Source organism: Anneissia japonica, unplaced genomic scaffold (genome assembly GCF_011630105.1).
Source record: "Anneissia japonica isolate Jap-2015-1 unplaced genomic scaffold, ASM1163010v1 scaffold6997_len847652_cov182, whole genome shotgun sequence".
NCBI lineage: Eukaryota > Metazoa > Echinodermata > Crinoidea > Comatulida > Comatulidae > Anneissia > Anneissia japonica.
The window spans coordinates 164,003-179,237 of NW_022730884.1; the positions used below are offsets into that span (position 1 = coordinate 164,003).

The window sequence follows — 15,235 nt, forward strand, 5'->3', positions numbered from 1 at the left end:
ATACTTGTTTATTATATTTTTATAGAGATAAGATGGAGGAAGAAGAAGATGAAATGGAGGAAGTGTAAGTTATAAATAAAGTAATATCATCCATAGATTTTAAATTAATTTCGGATTATTTGCCATAAATCTTTGATAGTTGAAATTAAAGTAATAAAACACAAGATGTATCTGGTATCATGTTTAACAGTTGGTAAAGAATCTATATAATATTCTTATGAATATGTGAATCTTCATCTCGGATCAACCTGTCTCTTATACACATCTAGATGTGTATAAGAGACAGTAATAATACAGTATATATATAAAAAAATAAATATATAAATATATATATACAAATAAGTATATTAAATATAAATATAAATAAATATATACATATATATAGTTGTAATAATAATAATAATAATAATATTGATGATAATAAATCTTCTTATACTTCCTTTGCCAATAAATAATGCATACAATCACAAATATTTATATACTTAGCATACACCCTAAATTGGCTGGTAATCAATTTTAGGATTTGCTAGTAAAAAGGCTGACAAATCAGCTAAGACTGCATGGTTTTTATAATATTATGTCTCATTGAAAGATGATAACTCATTTTAAGTAGGAAAATCCATGTACTTACCTTTTTTAAAGTGCATTAATATTTTGTATTCATAGGATTATTATCAAGTCCTCCTTCATTTTATTTTTAACAGATTTCTATGTATTAATTAGATGTGTACTTACGGATCTGACAGTTAACTCCTTGATAATTACTAGGACAGTTACACGTGTACTGGTTAATACCATTTACACACACTCCACCATTGAAACATGGGTTGCTTGAACACTCAATTACTATGAAAAGATGTTAAATTTTGTACAGTCTTAATAATAATATTAACAATGATGATAATGTTAATGATAATGTTGATGATAATGTTGTTGATGATGATAATAAGGCTGATGATAATGATGATGATACTATGAATTATAATGTGCATTTGCATATCAATCACATGGCTAACGGCGAAAAAACATTACTTTGGAGAAATGACTGTGCTGATCCTTAATTCAAACCTACAAGAAATCTAGTAAGAAACGGAGCACTTACTCAGTACGTTTCGATCTCTAACAAAGGTCATGTTTAATTTTTGTTAGAGATCAAAGCGTAAGTAAGTACTTCGTTTCTTACTAACTTTTACAAAAAATAATTTGTCAAACAACAAAGCTAGATGAAATTGTTCTGATGATACAAGAAAAAAAAAAACAAAAAAAAAACCAGAAGCTATTTTCAATAGAGCACGAACCCATTCAGATAAATTGGATATTTTTAAATCAGCCTAATCGTTTAATTGCCACTAGTAAAGTTTTAAAGTGTTGCAAGAAAAGAGTAAGAATGACCCCTTAATGACCCTTCAGGGCCGTCGGAACCGCACCGGCCGCACCGGCTTTGGCCGGACCACTTTTTCTTAATATTATTACATATTTTATTTTTTTATTTATTAAAGACCTAACAGTGCGTTATAACAATATTTTAAGAAAACTGTTACGCCAACCGAGATACTGTAGTGCTAATGCACTATTTGTTAATAATAATTTATTATCTTTCCAAGAATTTATGAGAAAATCAATCTTTAGCTTTTTAAAGCGATTTTCTGCTTGTGTGAACCCTTTAGTTCGTTCTGTAAATGGATTCTTTGAAAGTTCTAGGCTCTCAAAAAGATGGAACGAACTTCTTTATGTTAATCCTTAATTTCTAAGGATCATGTGGGGTTTATTTTCCCCTAGTATATATATTATTATTAGTTAAGTTGACGATGTTTAACTATGGATGTAAAGTCTGAAATAAAGAATAATGAATGAATAATGAAAACACAAAAAATATAAAAAAAACAAACAAACAAAAAACAGTCGCCATAAAAATAAAAAATGATATAAAAAATAAATGTCTAAAGATTTAAAATGCGGTACATAAAATTTCAGTTTCACATATTAAATATTACATACAGAGGCCTATTACATTAAAGGTAGAAATATTACAATTAAAAATATCAAATAAGAGAGAATTGAAAAAAAAGCAGAAAAGTCTACACCCTCAAAAACAGTTAGTAATTTTGACAAGGTTTAGAGGTATAAAAATATTTTTTGCACTTCTTGATGGGCGCTTATTCAAACGGGGCGCTTATCAAAACAGAGTGGAAATTGAGGGGGCGCTTATGAAAATAGAGGAAGATCGAGGGGTTATTATGACAACTTATTAAATTCAAGAGGCACATTTTGAATGACATCAGGAAACCGCAAATTACGAATGGTGGTGCTGCGGAAAAGATAATCGTCCAGAGAGCATGGCTTGTCATGACAAGAATGTTGTGAGTACATTATTACATAACAGCAGAATAGCAGATGAAACTAGTGGTGGTGGTTACTTGTTGGCCATCGGCCGATTGAGATTCTGTCTCTTATACACATCTAGATGTGTATAAGAGACAGTGTATGTGCAATAGAAACGAAAATTGCTTTAGGGACGATAGTGCTTTGTCGACTGTTGTGAATGCATTAACAGGTTGTGCTAAGGTCTCACCGGACTGTGGCCCAGGAGCATTTTGTGTGTTCTCTAGCTCTTCTAAATGCCTCGTCATAAGATCGCCATGTGTTGGGATTGTTTTTCATCATGAGTTTTATCTGTTTTGCATAGGTAAACATATCTTTCATCTCCCCTTTATAGAAACTAAGGTAAATAGTAGCAAAGTCATAACAAAAATAATGGTTCACACATGTTCAGATAGCTGGCGCTTTCTGGTCTTTGGTACTATTTGAAGACCACCATTGTATTGTAAGGTGTATGTATCCCTTTGTTCTGAATTGGCAAGTTCCAAAAAAATCAAGATACTTGTGCTCCTTTATCTTTGCCTTAAGTTTTTCTGGGACTAGTACACCAGCATTGATCCCACCACTGTATCTGAGTGGATTTTCTGCTGCATCGCCTTCAGCTATTAGGCATTTTTCGTTTTGACTACGCGGCCAGTCTACTACGAACTAATGGATCGTGACGGCAACGCCAAGACACTGTTCGCGTACTACACCAAGAGCTGTTTTCGTTTTTTTAAGGCGACTACGACGACACAGCACACGTACGTAGGGCCTACGGAGGGGAGTTAGTCGACCATGGTTTTATTACCAGAGAACAATGTTCCCTTGTTTTATATTTGAAAAAGGAAATGTGAAAAAAAACTTTAGTCAAATACTGTATACAAAATAAAAAGTTTCCAGAAAAAGATGTGTATAAGAGACAGGTTTAAATGCGAAAAAGTTCTGGTTTGGCTTGTCTATGCCACATAGGCCTATGGCTTTGCTCTCTGGAAGTATTATTATTTTATAAGACTAAATATAGCAACCCAAATTAGTCTATACCAAATCGAAACTACCGATTTTTCTCGGGGCTTTTTCCCTGCACTCTTAGCGGGGCCTTTATTTTCCATTGATTCCAAATTGGACTCACTTTAAACAAAGTTTCATCTTCATCATCATCATCATCATAATTATATCATATTTCTTCTTGTCATCCGGGTAAACAAAGTTTCCATGGTATGACCCCTGAACCCCTGTAAAAAATAGCCACATTTAAGAACATTGTGCCCCTCCCACTCTTTTACTGTTAGATCCGTACATGGAGGTATCTACATGGTCTGTAGTGTAATCGCTGTAAGGCCTACCAGAAGAAAACACAGGATTTAATTACAGCATAAATAATTTATTATGCTTCAGACTGAATTTGGTAAGTGTAAATTAAATTGTACGAGCAGTAAGTTTGTTGAAACGCGACGTTATTTGTATAGGCATAGGAGGCCTACTGTATTTCCATAGATAATTCATAGCATACTGTATCATGTGTATTCATAGAACATGTTCTAGGCCTATTAATTAATTGCATATTGTTAATATTTCTCAATACCCTGCACATCGTGTAGATATAATTACAGTTATCATTGTTATTCCTTGTACATATTCGTGTTTCCTGAACACTATTTATTCATGGAGGAATAAGCAACTTAATTACATTTTGAACAATATATCATTTTCGCAGTAGATCTACAATTCCCATGATTTAAAATAATCTTACGAATTGTAATTTGGTCAATGCTACCACATTCTGTGTCCAGATATAGCATTTTTAACCTGGATGCTTTTTTTCTGTGCCCACTCTTTAGAATCATGTACAGGGCATAGACCTTTATTATCTCCATTTTTTCTTGAGCCATACCAGTAAAAATAATATGATGCCTTGTAAGGTCATATTCTTTAAAAAAAAAAATCTTCCTATTAGTAGGCCTATTATATACGGGAGAGTACCGGTACCGCATGAACATTACTCACACACCCTCAAGCCTGCTATGGGGATATATTCATGCCACGAAACTTAGAATATGGAATATAGTGTACGCTAGGAGGAAATATTTTAATATAGATAAATTTAGTAAATGTACGATGTACAGTATATATTGTACTACATATTTTCATAACAGTAACTTATTTATATTTAGGTGCCATAATTTTCAAAATTTGCTCACCTCCGTGCCCAAAACATATGGAGCAGAGGTGTATTTCTATTCCCCACTAACATCTTTGTCTGAAAATAGATAGGATGGGGGAGGGGTGGTGACTATACAGGTTTGCCAGCTTGTATTTCCAGGCATCCAGATGTACCATATTTCCAACATAGACTCTATCTTCGTGTTAATTTTATTTCTTTGAGGGGAGGGGCTAGCGGCTCTACAAATTGTCAGCATTTCCGGGCATTGAGAGTTGCAAAAAAAGTTGATGAACCATGATGAAGCTGATAGTGGATGCTCAGAGACCCTTTTACAACAAAATTTGTTTAGTTCTACCCCCCCCCCACCCCCCGCTCTGACTATAATGGCCGGACCACTTGCAAAATGCTTCCGACGGCTATGCCCTTGACTATCCCTAAACACCATGACTCTGCCTTATTTACCAACATATTTGCGAAGGACAAGACTGTGATAGGTTATTTGTGACGGAAGTAGTCTTTAATAAGATTTTGAGATTTTTGACTTTATGAACCAAAAGCCTATTATACGAAAAACACCACTTCCGAGTTTTTCGTCAGATATGCTTTTGTGTCAAAAAAAATCAGTTTTACAACATATATTAACAAAGTTGTTTCCTACAGAGCCTAGCTTTAATTATTATTAGTAATAATAGGAGTTAAACAGTTGGCTGAGCGGTGTTCCTGCTTCTTCTTCTGAAGTTCCCGGTTCAAGCCTGATTGAGGTTTTTTATTTTATTATTTTAAAATTAATGAAAAGGAATGTTTTATTGTTACTTTTTATTACAAAATATACTAATATAATAACAGAATTTACTAGGTGTCACAGGCAGTGGCGGCTCTAGGATATATATTCTGGGGGTGGGGGCTAAGTTGTCCGACAGGGGGTTGAGATCGTAGGCTCGAGCTGGGGGAAGGGGATGAGAGGGGGTTCCCCTCCCAAATGAGATATTTTTTAAGAATAGCAACCTCTGGTTGTCCCAATAAAGGACTCTACCTTATGGCAATGCATATGTGCAAAGGACAAGACTGTGCTATGTTATTTATTTTTTAGCCTAATGACCCCTGTGTGACCTTTAACCCTAAGCGGTGAACACCCCATGTATAGAAGGTATCATACTGTACTGTCCTCTTATACACATCTAGATGTGTATAAGAGACAGATCATGTACAGGGCATAGACCTTTATTATCTCCATTTTTTCTTGAGCCATACCAGTAAAAATAATATGATGCCTTGTAAGGTCATATTCTTTAAAAAAAAAAATCTTCCTATTAGTAGGCCTATTATATACGGGAGAGTACCGGTACCGCATGAACATTACTCACACACCCTCAAGCCTGCTATGGGGATATATTCATGCCACGAAACTTAGAATATGGAATATAGTGTACGCTAGGAGGAAATATTTTAATATAGATAAATTTAGTAAATGTACGATGTACAGTATATATTGTACTACATATTTTCATAACAGTAACTTATTTATATTTAGGTGCCATAATTTTCAAAATTTGCTCACCTCCGTGCCCAAAACATATGGAGCAGAGGTGTATTTCTATTCCCCACTAACATCTTTGTCTGAAAATAGATAGGATGGGGGAGGGGTGGTGACTATACAGGTTTGCCAGCTTGTATTTCCAGGCATCCAGATGTACCATATTTCCAACATAGACTCTATCTCCGTGCTAATTTTATTTCTTTGAGGGGAGGGGCTAGCGGCTCTACAAATTGTCAGCATTTCCGGGCATTGAGAGTTGCAAAAAAAGTTGATGAACCATGATGAAGCTGATAGTGGATGCTCAGAGACCCTTTTACAACAAAATTTGTTTAGTTCCACCCCCCCCCCCACCCCCCGCTCTGACTATAATGGCCGGACCACTTGCAAAATGCTTCCGACGGCTATGCCCTTGACTATCCCTAAACACCATGACTCTGCCTTATTTACCAACATATTTGCGAAGGACAAGACTGTGATATGTTATTTGTGACGGAAGTAGTCTTTAATAAGATTTTGAGATTTTTGACTTTATGAACCAAAAGCCTATTATACGAAAACACCACTTCCGAGTTTTTCGTCAGATATGCTTTTGTGTCAAAGAAAAATCAGTTTTACAACATATATTAACAAAGTTGTTTCCTACAGAGCCTAGCTTTAATTATTATTAGTAATAATAGGAGTTAAAAAGTTGGCTGAGCGGTGTTCCTGCTTCTTCTTCTGAAGTTCCCGGTTCAAGCCTGACTGAGTTTTTTATTTTATTATTTTAAAATTAATGAAAAGGAATGTTTTATTGTACTTTTCATTACAAAATATACTAATATAATAACAGAGTTTACTAGGTGTCACAGGCAGTGGCGGCTCTAGGATATATTTTCTGGGGGTGGGGGCTAAGTTGTCCGACAGGGGGTTGAGATCGTAGGCGCGAGCTGGGGGAAGGGGATGAGAGGGGGTTCCCCTCCCAAATGAGATATTTTTTAAGAATAGCAACCTCTGGTTGTCCCAATAAAGGACTCTACCTAATGGCAATGCATATGTGCAAAGGACAAGACTGTGCTATGTTATTTATTTTTTAGCCTAATGACACCTGTGTGACCTTTAACCCTAAGCGGTGAACACCCCATGTATAGAAGGTATCATACTGTACTGTCCAAGTTTGATTGAAATCGACCTAACCGTTTGCCACTAGTAGCGTTTTAAAATGTTATTGAAATTTGACCCCTAATCCCTGAACATCTTATAGACCATATTTTTATGTGGATTATTTTGAAACAGCACCACCAACGTCTCACAATTCACTGGGGGAACTTCCAATGGCCTAGAATGAGTGAGCAGCTGGCTGGTTACAAATGAGCACCGCGCAGCGGATCGCGCCGCCAGACCTTGCTATAGCAGCAGTAGATAACATTACGATCATGCTAATTACTGTACATGTAAACATTGAAATAGCCTTTTAAGACTTAGACCTGTTTTTAGTATAAACATTTTGTTCTTTCTTCGTTTTGAAATAATCGTGCTCATTAATAATTTAGCTTTATCGTTTAATTATTTCATGATTGTAAACTACATAGAGTGAAATGATAGGCCTCTGGAAGTCCGCCCCCCCCCCCCCCCCCCCAAATAAGAATTAAACAACTAATCAATGTGTTCCAAGCAGAGCACGGATAGAGGCATTGTTTGCAGAAAACGGATCGAGATTTGAAACGTTCGGTTCTACATGAAAGTGGTAAGAAGGCAGATTGTCGGTGATTCCTAAGCGAGATAGAAGTATGACGTCGAGGCGGGAGGAAATCTGTGAGAATGTGATCGTAAGATTGAACAATTCGACAAAATATACATAGAGTGAAATATTTAAATTTTTTGCCGTACGTTGTGATACCATATTGAGCAAATAGTTGTGCATATGAAGAATATGAAGAGTGATCTGATAAAAGTTTACTGAAAAGATATTCAATACGTTTCAAATACGCACGTTCACATTCATGTAGGTTGCCATAAATATGCCATCACTGATTGGACATGGAATTTATATAAGAAAACGAGAAATGTTTGGTCAAGTGAATGCTTTAGATATTTCATCACAGAAAGTTTGCGGACACATGATTTATATATATTAATAAGTTGTGAATGCCACTTTAGATTGTTTGAGATTTTAATACCTAAATATTTAAGTTCTTGGACTATGTCAATCAGCGACCGGCAGAGAGTAATTGGGGAAAAGGCTGGATTGCATTTTTTGAAAGTGTATGTTCATTATTGTGCATTTAGATGGTGCGAAGAGAAGTCCATTGCGTCGGGACCAATGTCCAAGATCATTCGCAAATTGGATGGCAAAGGGTAAGGAGGCAGTCTTTAAACGAACAAACAATAACCAGGTCACCTGCGTATAAAGAGAAAGGACAATTAATCATATCAACAATATCATTGATGAAACAAAAGAAAAGGATAGGACCAAGTTTGCTGCCCTGTAACCCCGCTGCTGATAGGAAGTTTGGTAGGGGTTATTCCTTGAAAAGAAGTTTGCTGAGTTCGAAAATGAAGCCAATTATAAATCCAATCGACAAGTGTATGTGGGAGTCGAAATGAATGAGATAATCATGGACCTATTAATATAGGTCCATGAGATAATTTAAAATTGTAAAGAGATGAGGTACCGAGTCAAAAGCACGACGGATATCGAGTGAAAGAAGTCGAGAGGTGAGTCGATCTTCGGCAGATTTACACAAAATATGTGTGATATAATATACTGAATCAAGTGTAGATTTTCCAGGTCGAAATCCACATTGAAATTTACAAGGCCGGCTTTTCTCAATTTGATCATAGATGCGAGATGAAATGATTCCTTCAAGTAGATTACAGAAGGGTGATGTAATAGAGACCGGACGGTAGTTATGAAAATTCGATTTCGAAGCTGAGGTCTTATGAAGAGGGTGAATGATAGCATTTTTCGAATCAGGAGAGATAGAACAATGATTGAGAGATAACTTTAAAATTATTTTGCTTAAAAAATTACCACAGATTGGAGAAACGATTTTAATAATAAAGTTACTTTAACCGTCAGGGCCAGGAGATTTTGAATTGCTCATTTTATTCGTGGCCATTTTGATTTCTTCTGTGCTAACAGGTGGACAATCATGAATAGGAGGAGGGATGCAAGAATCTGGTACAATAAACGTATCGTCACTGGAGCACTGTTTAGCAAAAACAGAGTTGAATTGACAGGCAATTTCGTAAGGGTCATTGAAAATTGTACCGTCTGGAGTGGTAAAAGTGTTATGGGACCTATTGTTGGTAGGAAGGATTTTTTTTTAAATTTCAGACCACCAATTAGTAGATCCGTGCTTTAAGTTTCCAGTAACATTATTATTATATTTTCTTTTTGCTCTACGAATCTGTGAATGTAACCAACCCTTCAAAACCAAAAATAGGTCCCTGTCGTTGAACCAGGCCCATTGTCTAAATAATATTAACTTTTTAAGGCCAGGACTTAACCACATCATTAATGTGTTTCCTTACATTACGATAACCTAAACATGAATTAAGCAAAGATTTAATGTATTCAATGAAATGTTCATAAACTTCAGTAAGTGGATGAAGAGTCAATAATCGAAATAAGTCCAGTCCGTATCATTAAGTTTGTTTTTAAGCATCCCAATAGATGCCGAATCAGTTCGTAATATTCTAGCTTTGATATTATGCAAGCACCTGTTGATTCGTTGTTCCAGTGGGATATCAAAAGACACCGCCTTGTGATCACAGCCACTTAACCAATTGTATACATGTAGGTTGCTTACGTCGTTGCTGCGGCTATTTATCCAATGTATTACTTTCCCTTGTCGATTTAGTGATGAACTGCTCAAAATGTTTAGTAGTTTGGAAAAATCAAAGATTTTCGGAACGACAGTCGTTAAAATCGCCACAATCAGTTGCTTCCGTGTTGTATACCAAGTAGTTTCTTGTAACCGATCGTAACATGCTTGAATGCACGCACCAGGTGGTCTATATAGTACACTAAGAATATGAATGATTTCCTTATTTATGATCAATTTGGTAATTCAACATTTTGATCACAATATTAAGATTCACTCACTGAACAGATTCACTCACTGAACAGGATACATTTTTTGTCCAGTAAACAAGTAAGCCACCTCCTCAGGAATAATCCCTGAAGGAAGTTCATACACTGAACCGTCGTCGAATTGATTCAGCCATGTTTCCGTAAAAATTAAAAGATCCGGAGATTTTCCTGATGCTAATAACTGTATTTTATCTATTTTGTTACGAATGCTGCGAAGGTTTTGAAGGACGCAATATAGCTTACTCACATTTCCGGTGCATCTTTTGTGACTTTTCCCACCACGACGAACCCGCTTTCTTGGCTTCATTCCAAATGAGTGTCTTAATTGACGATCATCAGTGTTTCTTAAATCTGCTTATATTATTGTTTAGCTTAGCAGCATGGTACCAGTAGGCCTACACATATTATAGCCCTATAATATCTATTAATATCAATAAATTTAAGAACATTAATATCTATTAATATCAATAAATAAATAATATCAATAATCAAATAATAAATATATATATATACATATTGCCCTGGTTCTATTTCTGGCTGTTTACTTACGTTTACTTTTTAGCGGTTGCTTATCATTTTTGTATCTCTACTGAGATCCAGCCATTGTTTCCCACAGCATTGTTGTTTTCCAGTATTTTGCCTTTTAATCTATATATATATATATATACAGCAAGAAATCAAAACATGTCATGTGTTCAATAATTTTAAACCTTAAATATATATTGGTCAACAGGGGATTACAATTAGAAAATTGTTATTAAAAATAGGAAACTTAACTAAAGAGGACTGTGTTATGTCGGAGGCATCTCGGTTGTAGCGTCCATCGCTAGAATAGAAGAAGTTTCTGTTTTTGTTATCTGCCAACTAAGTTTGCTGTGATTAGATTTAAAATCTTCAATTAGGCATCAAATCATTAATCTTACACCAATACATACCGGTAATTTTAAGTAAGGGAAACTGTTTATGGTACTTTACCTATAATACATTTGTACTAACAGGACTGTTCCCTGGTACTAATAAAGTATCTCCGTTCAATGAATGCTTTAGTATTAATTATATTGGATCCGATTAATCTAAGAACATTTGACTTATCACGAGGGTTTGTGATTTTGAATCACAAACCTTTCAACAATAACCGACTAAAAAGAAAACTATTGGCCAGACGGTTTCTCCCCGGTTGTCAAAAAGTAATGCCATCTCCAGCCTCTCCAAGACAAGTAACTGGAGGTCGCATCTTTCCATTTTTTTTATCATCAGTAAGCCTACCGGTATTTTCCAATTAGCGCTTAACTCTGAAGAAATGTCTTAACAGGTTAATCTTACAGTAAACTGTCATGAACCAGCCTGATTTCCAGTAACTTACTTGGACAGAAGTCAAAACAATATTTTTGTTTCTCTTAAAAGGAACTTACATCTTTCGTAATGGTCGTATGGATTTCCGTCATAATTGGTCTTTAAGCCGCCAACCATATCCTTATCTTTATTGCTTAAATCACATTTCTGAGTGTACTTGTAATAGTCAAAAGATCGGCAGGTAAACGAAATTTCATTGTTACAACGAGTTGCACAATCCTCAGGGGAGACGTCTGTTAGGTGGATTATATTGTGCCCAGCGATGGCTGCGTTAGGATAGGTGTTGTAATGTGGTACTACGTAACCTGAAATATCGAAAATCATGATATGTTATCTAAAGTAAAAAGAAGAACAAGAGAGACTGAACATTTGCTGTCGTCAAGATAAACTGTTTGATATGAAAAAGCAGAATATAAACTCTCGGAAGCTCCCCTTTTCACAAATGATTTAACGAATCTTGATTTGATTGAAAGACGAAAATTAAAGGAGGTTATTCGACGTCATCTTTCCGCTGGCAAATGTAGAGGCAAGCAAGGGGTTTTAGCCCCTTTTTAAAATGCGTCAATACAGTATAACTGGTAAATTTATAATAGTTTAACTCAAGATACAAAGAAATGGCTTGTGGTTACTATTTTTTTAACTTCCTGTACAATAATTAACTTATCTTGCATGATGTTGTCTTTAAACCATGGTCCCGTTCATTTTGTCACTAATTAGAGACTAGGACCCTGTATTGCATGTAGTTTGAAATATTATTTTTGATATCGGTTATTAACTGTTTTTATTTAATACATTTCGATTTATTATATTCCTATGCTTTTTGGTTTAAAAAAAAAATTTATTTTTGTGTTTATTAGTAGTGTTAGGATATTTATCCTGATCCTGCACAGATGAGAGCTCCCTGGACTGTATCTTTCCAACTTCCTCTTCTTACATTTTTCTACTTCTTCTTTTCTTTTCCCGGTACAATGGGCACCTTTAGCACGTTTTCATGTGAGTTTGCAAGAAGCCCTACAATGATCCTCCTAATCTCAATCGGCAGATCCAGATGACCTTATACACCACCACCAGTACCACCACCACCACCACCACTAATTTCATCTGCTGTTTTTGGATGTCCTTATATAATTGTTTTTTTCATTAAAAAACCGCCCATTGAATTTTCCAAGTTCCCAGAAGAACCCCTGAATAGCTATATATAGCTATAGCCATAATATCGGCGCTGGTTCGAACGGACGTTCTGATGGTAGAACAAGTCTTCTCGGATAAGGACTATAAACCGTAGGCCCGGTGTATACAGTGGCTCGTGTGCACTATAAAGAACCCAGTACATCCTTTGAGTAGGGGATATCCCGGTGTAATGGAACAGACAGCCCTTGTTTGATGGACGACGAGAGTTGCTGGTACCGGGTTACCGGGTAGCACAGACACGAAGGGACCATTAGGGGCGAAGAAAGTCATTGATCGAGTTCCTAGTCCACATATCAAGCGCCCTGGGCATCTTACATTAGATGGATATGTGCGCTATATAAAACTACACTATTATTATTATTATTATATTATTGATGTTTTATATATTTGCACAAGGAAGCGCCCCCTCTGCTTTCATAAGCGCTCCGTTTAAATAAGCACCCCGTTTGAATAAGCGCCCCTCAAAAAGGTGAAAAACATATTTTAAGCGCCTGAGCGCTTATTTGCGCGAGTACGGTAACATGTCATGTGGAACCAGCTTATTAGAATAAGAGATTCAATAAACAATAATAAAAATGGATATAAAAATAATAAATAAAAAGTGTTAGAAGTGGCCACTGGTGCCCGATTTGTGGCTCGATATTGTTTGGCGGGTTTATGCACTGTCTGGATGTGTGCGCATGTGGCTTGTGGAGAAGGCGTTCGCCTGCAGATGTTAAGTTGCATTCGCGGAAGTCGAATTGCGGCTGGTCAATAATTATTAAGAAAAGGAAAACAATGATAATTAGGTTTACTATGTCTCTTTGAACAACAGAACATAGGGCTTTTTTCCATTGCTTTAATGAGAAATGAAATTGCAACAAAAAGAAAAGTCGTTAAAAGGTATAAAGTAAAAGGAAAAACACGGAAAACCAATATAATTTTAATGAAGTGGAAAAAATGAAGTGAAAAAAGAGCGAAAACCAAGTTCACTGCGACGTTATTAGTGAGACTTGAACTATGGCTGATATCATAGCCATTGCGCATCATATGAGCCGACCTTGCATAGGAAAGTGTATTTTCATAGCGATTCAATGACTGAAAGCAAAATTTTCATGCATATCACAGTAGTTTTGATTTTAACCTAGCTGTAACTGGTTTAAGCGCTTTAGGAAACGCAAATTGCGTTTAAATTATTTAATAACTGTCAACAAAAAATCTTTAAATGGTCCTCATATCCACACCCTACTGCGGATCGTACCAAAATTGGATCACTTCTTCATTTCACCATGAGAATCTATTCTGCAAAGCGTCATTTTTATCCATCTATAACTGGGACGTAAGCAATTTAAATGACCCTCAAATTTACACCCAACCTGGATTGTCCACTACACATAGTAATGTCGTCCTTGTAACTTGGGTAAACCTTTCCCGAATGTTTCATTTTTGAAATACATGGTCTGGGACGTTTTCCTTTAAATGATCCTCATATTCACACCCTACCATATCAAAAATTCAGTTAGTTTTTTTACTGGACTTTTACAAACTATTATAGAAACATCCACTTACACCCATTGAAAACTTTTTTTAGAGATATTTACGTCTGGGATCTAAAAAATTTAAATGACCCTCCAGTTTACACTCTTGATGGCTGATTCGTAGCCAACACATAATACTATCTTTCTTGTAACTTTGTTAAACTTATTTCCGAATGTTTCATTCAGATCAGTTGATCCTTTTTTGAAATATGTGGTCTGGGACGTTTTCGTTTCAAATGGTCCTCAGATCTACACCCTACTCCGAATCGTCACAAAAATGTAATCATTTCTTTACACGACCTTGACAAACTGTTATACAAGGTTTAAGTTATACCCATTGATTTTTTTAAAAAGAGGTATTTGGGTCTGGGTCTGGTCCTCAAAATTGAAAAGACCCTCAAGTTTACACTCTTGACTGATTCGTCGCCAGCAGATGATAATTTTTTCCTTGTAACTTTAACTTTTTCCGAATGTTTCATTCTGATCAGTTGATCCGTTTTCGAAATATGTGGTCTGGGACGTTTTCCTTTAAATGGTCCTCAGATCCACACCATACTGCTGATCGTCACAAAAATGTAATCATTGTTTTTACGAGACCTTTACAAAGTATTATAGAATGTTTCATTTAGACCCATGAGTTTATTTTTAAAGAGATGTTTAGGTCTGACCCTCAAATTTACACCTTCACTGGATCGTCACTAACACATACAAATTTCTTGCTTGTAGCTTGTAACTAAACTTTCCCGTAAGTTTCATTCACACCAACTGACCGGTTTCTTTTAAATATCCGGTGTAGACTGTTCGACCTTAAATTACTTTAATTGGTCCTCACACGCACAACCCACTGTAATATATAATTTTTTTTTTTCATAGCCACTTCCTGTTCTTGATTTTAGTTATGCCTTATGTTTAGCTTATCCATTAACCATGGATGAATTATTTCCCCCATGCATTAACTATAGTAATGCTTTCCCACAGTCCACCACTTGCTCATTCATTGTTCACCCTTATCACTGTTTATTTGTAAATTATCATTAATC

The 15,235-nt window shown here is 35.7% G+C and overlaps 1 protein-coding gene across 1 annotated transcript in view; it reads right to left on the reverse strand.

The window, feature by feature from the left end:
• Window positions 1-715: 715 nt before the first annotated feature.
• LOC117115177 (protein jagged-1-like) overlaps window positions 716-15,235 on the reverse strand; it is a 19,522-nt gene continuing 5,002 nt past the window's right edge. Inside the window, exons 2-3 of the mRNA XM_033258884.1 lie at window positions 11,547-11,792; window positions 716-846 (exon numbers count right to left, since the gene is read on the reverse strand). Of these exons, the coding sequence (XP_033114775.1) occupies window positions 716-846; window positions 11,547-11,792 (377 nt within the window). The remainder of the gene's footprint in view (window positions 847-11,546; window positions 11,793-15,235) is intronic.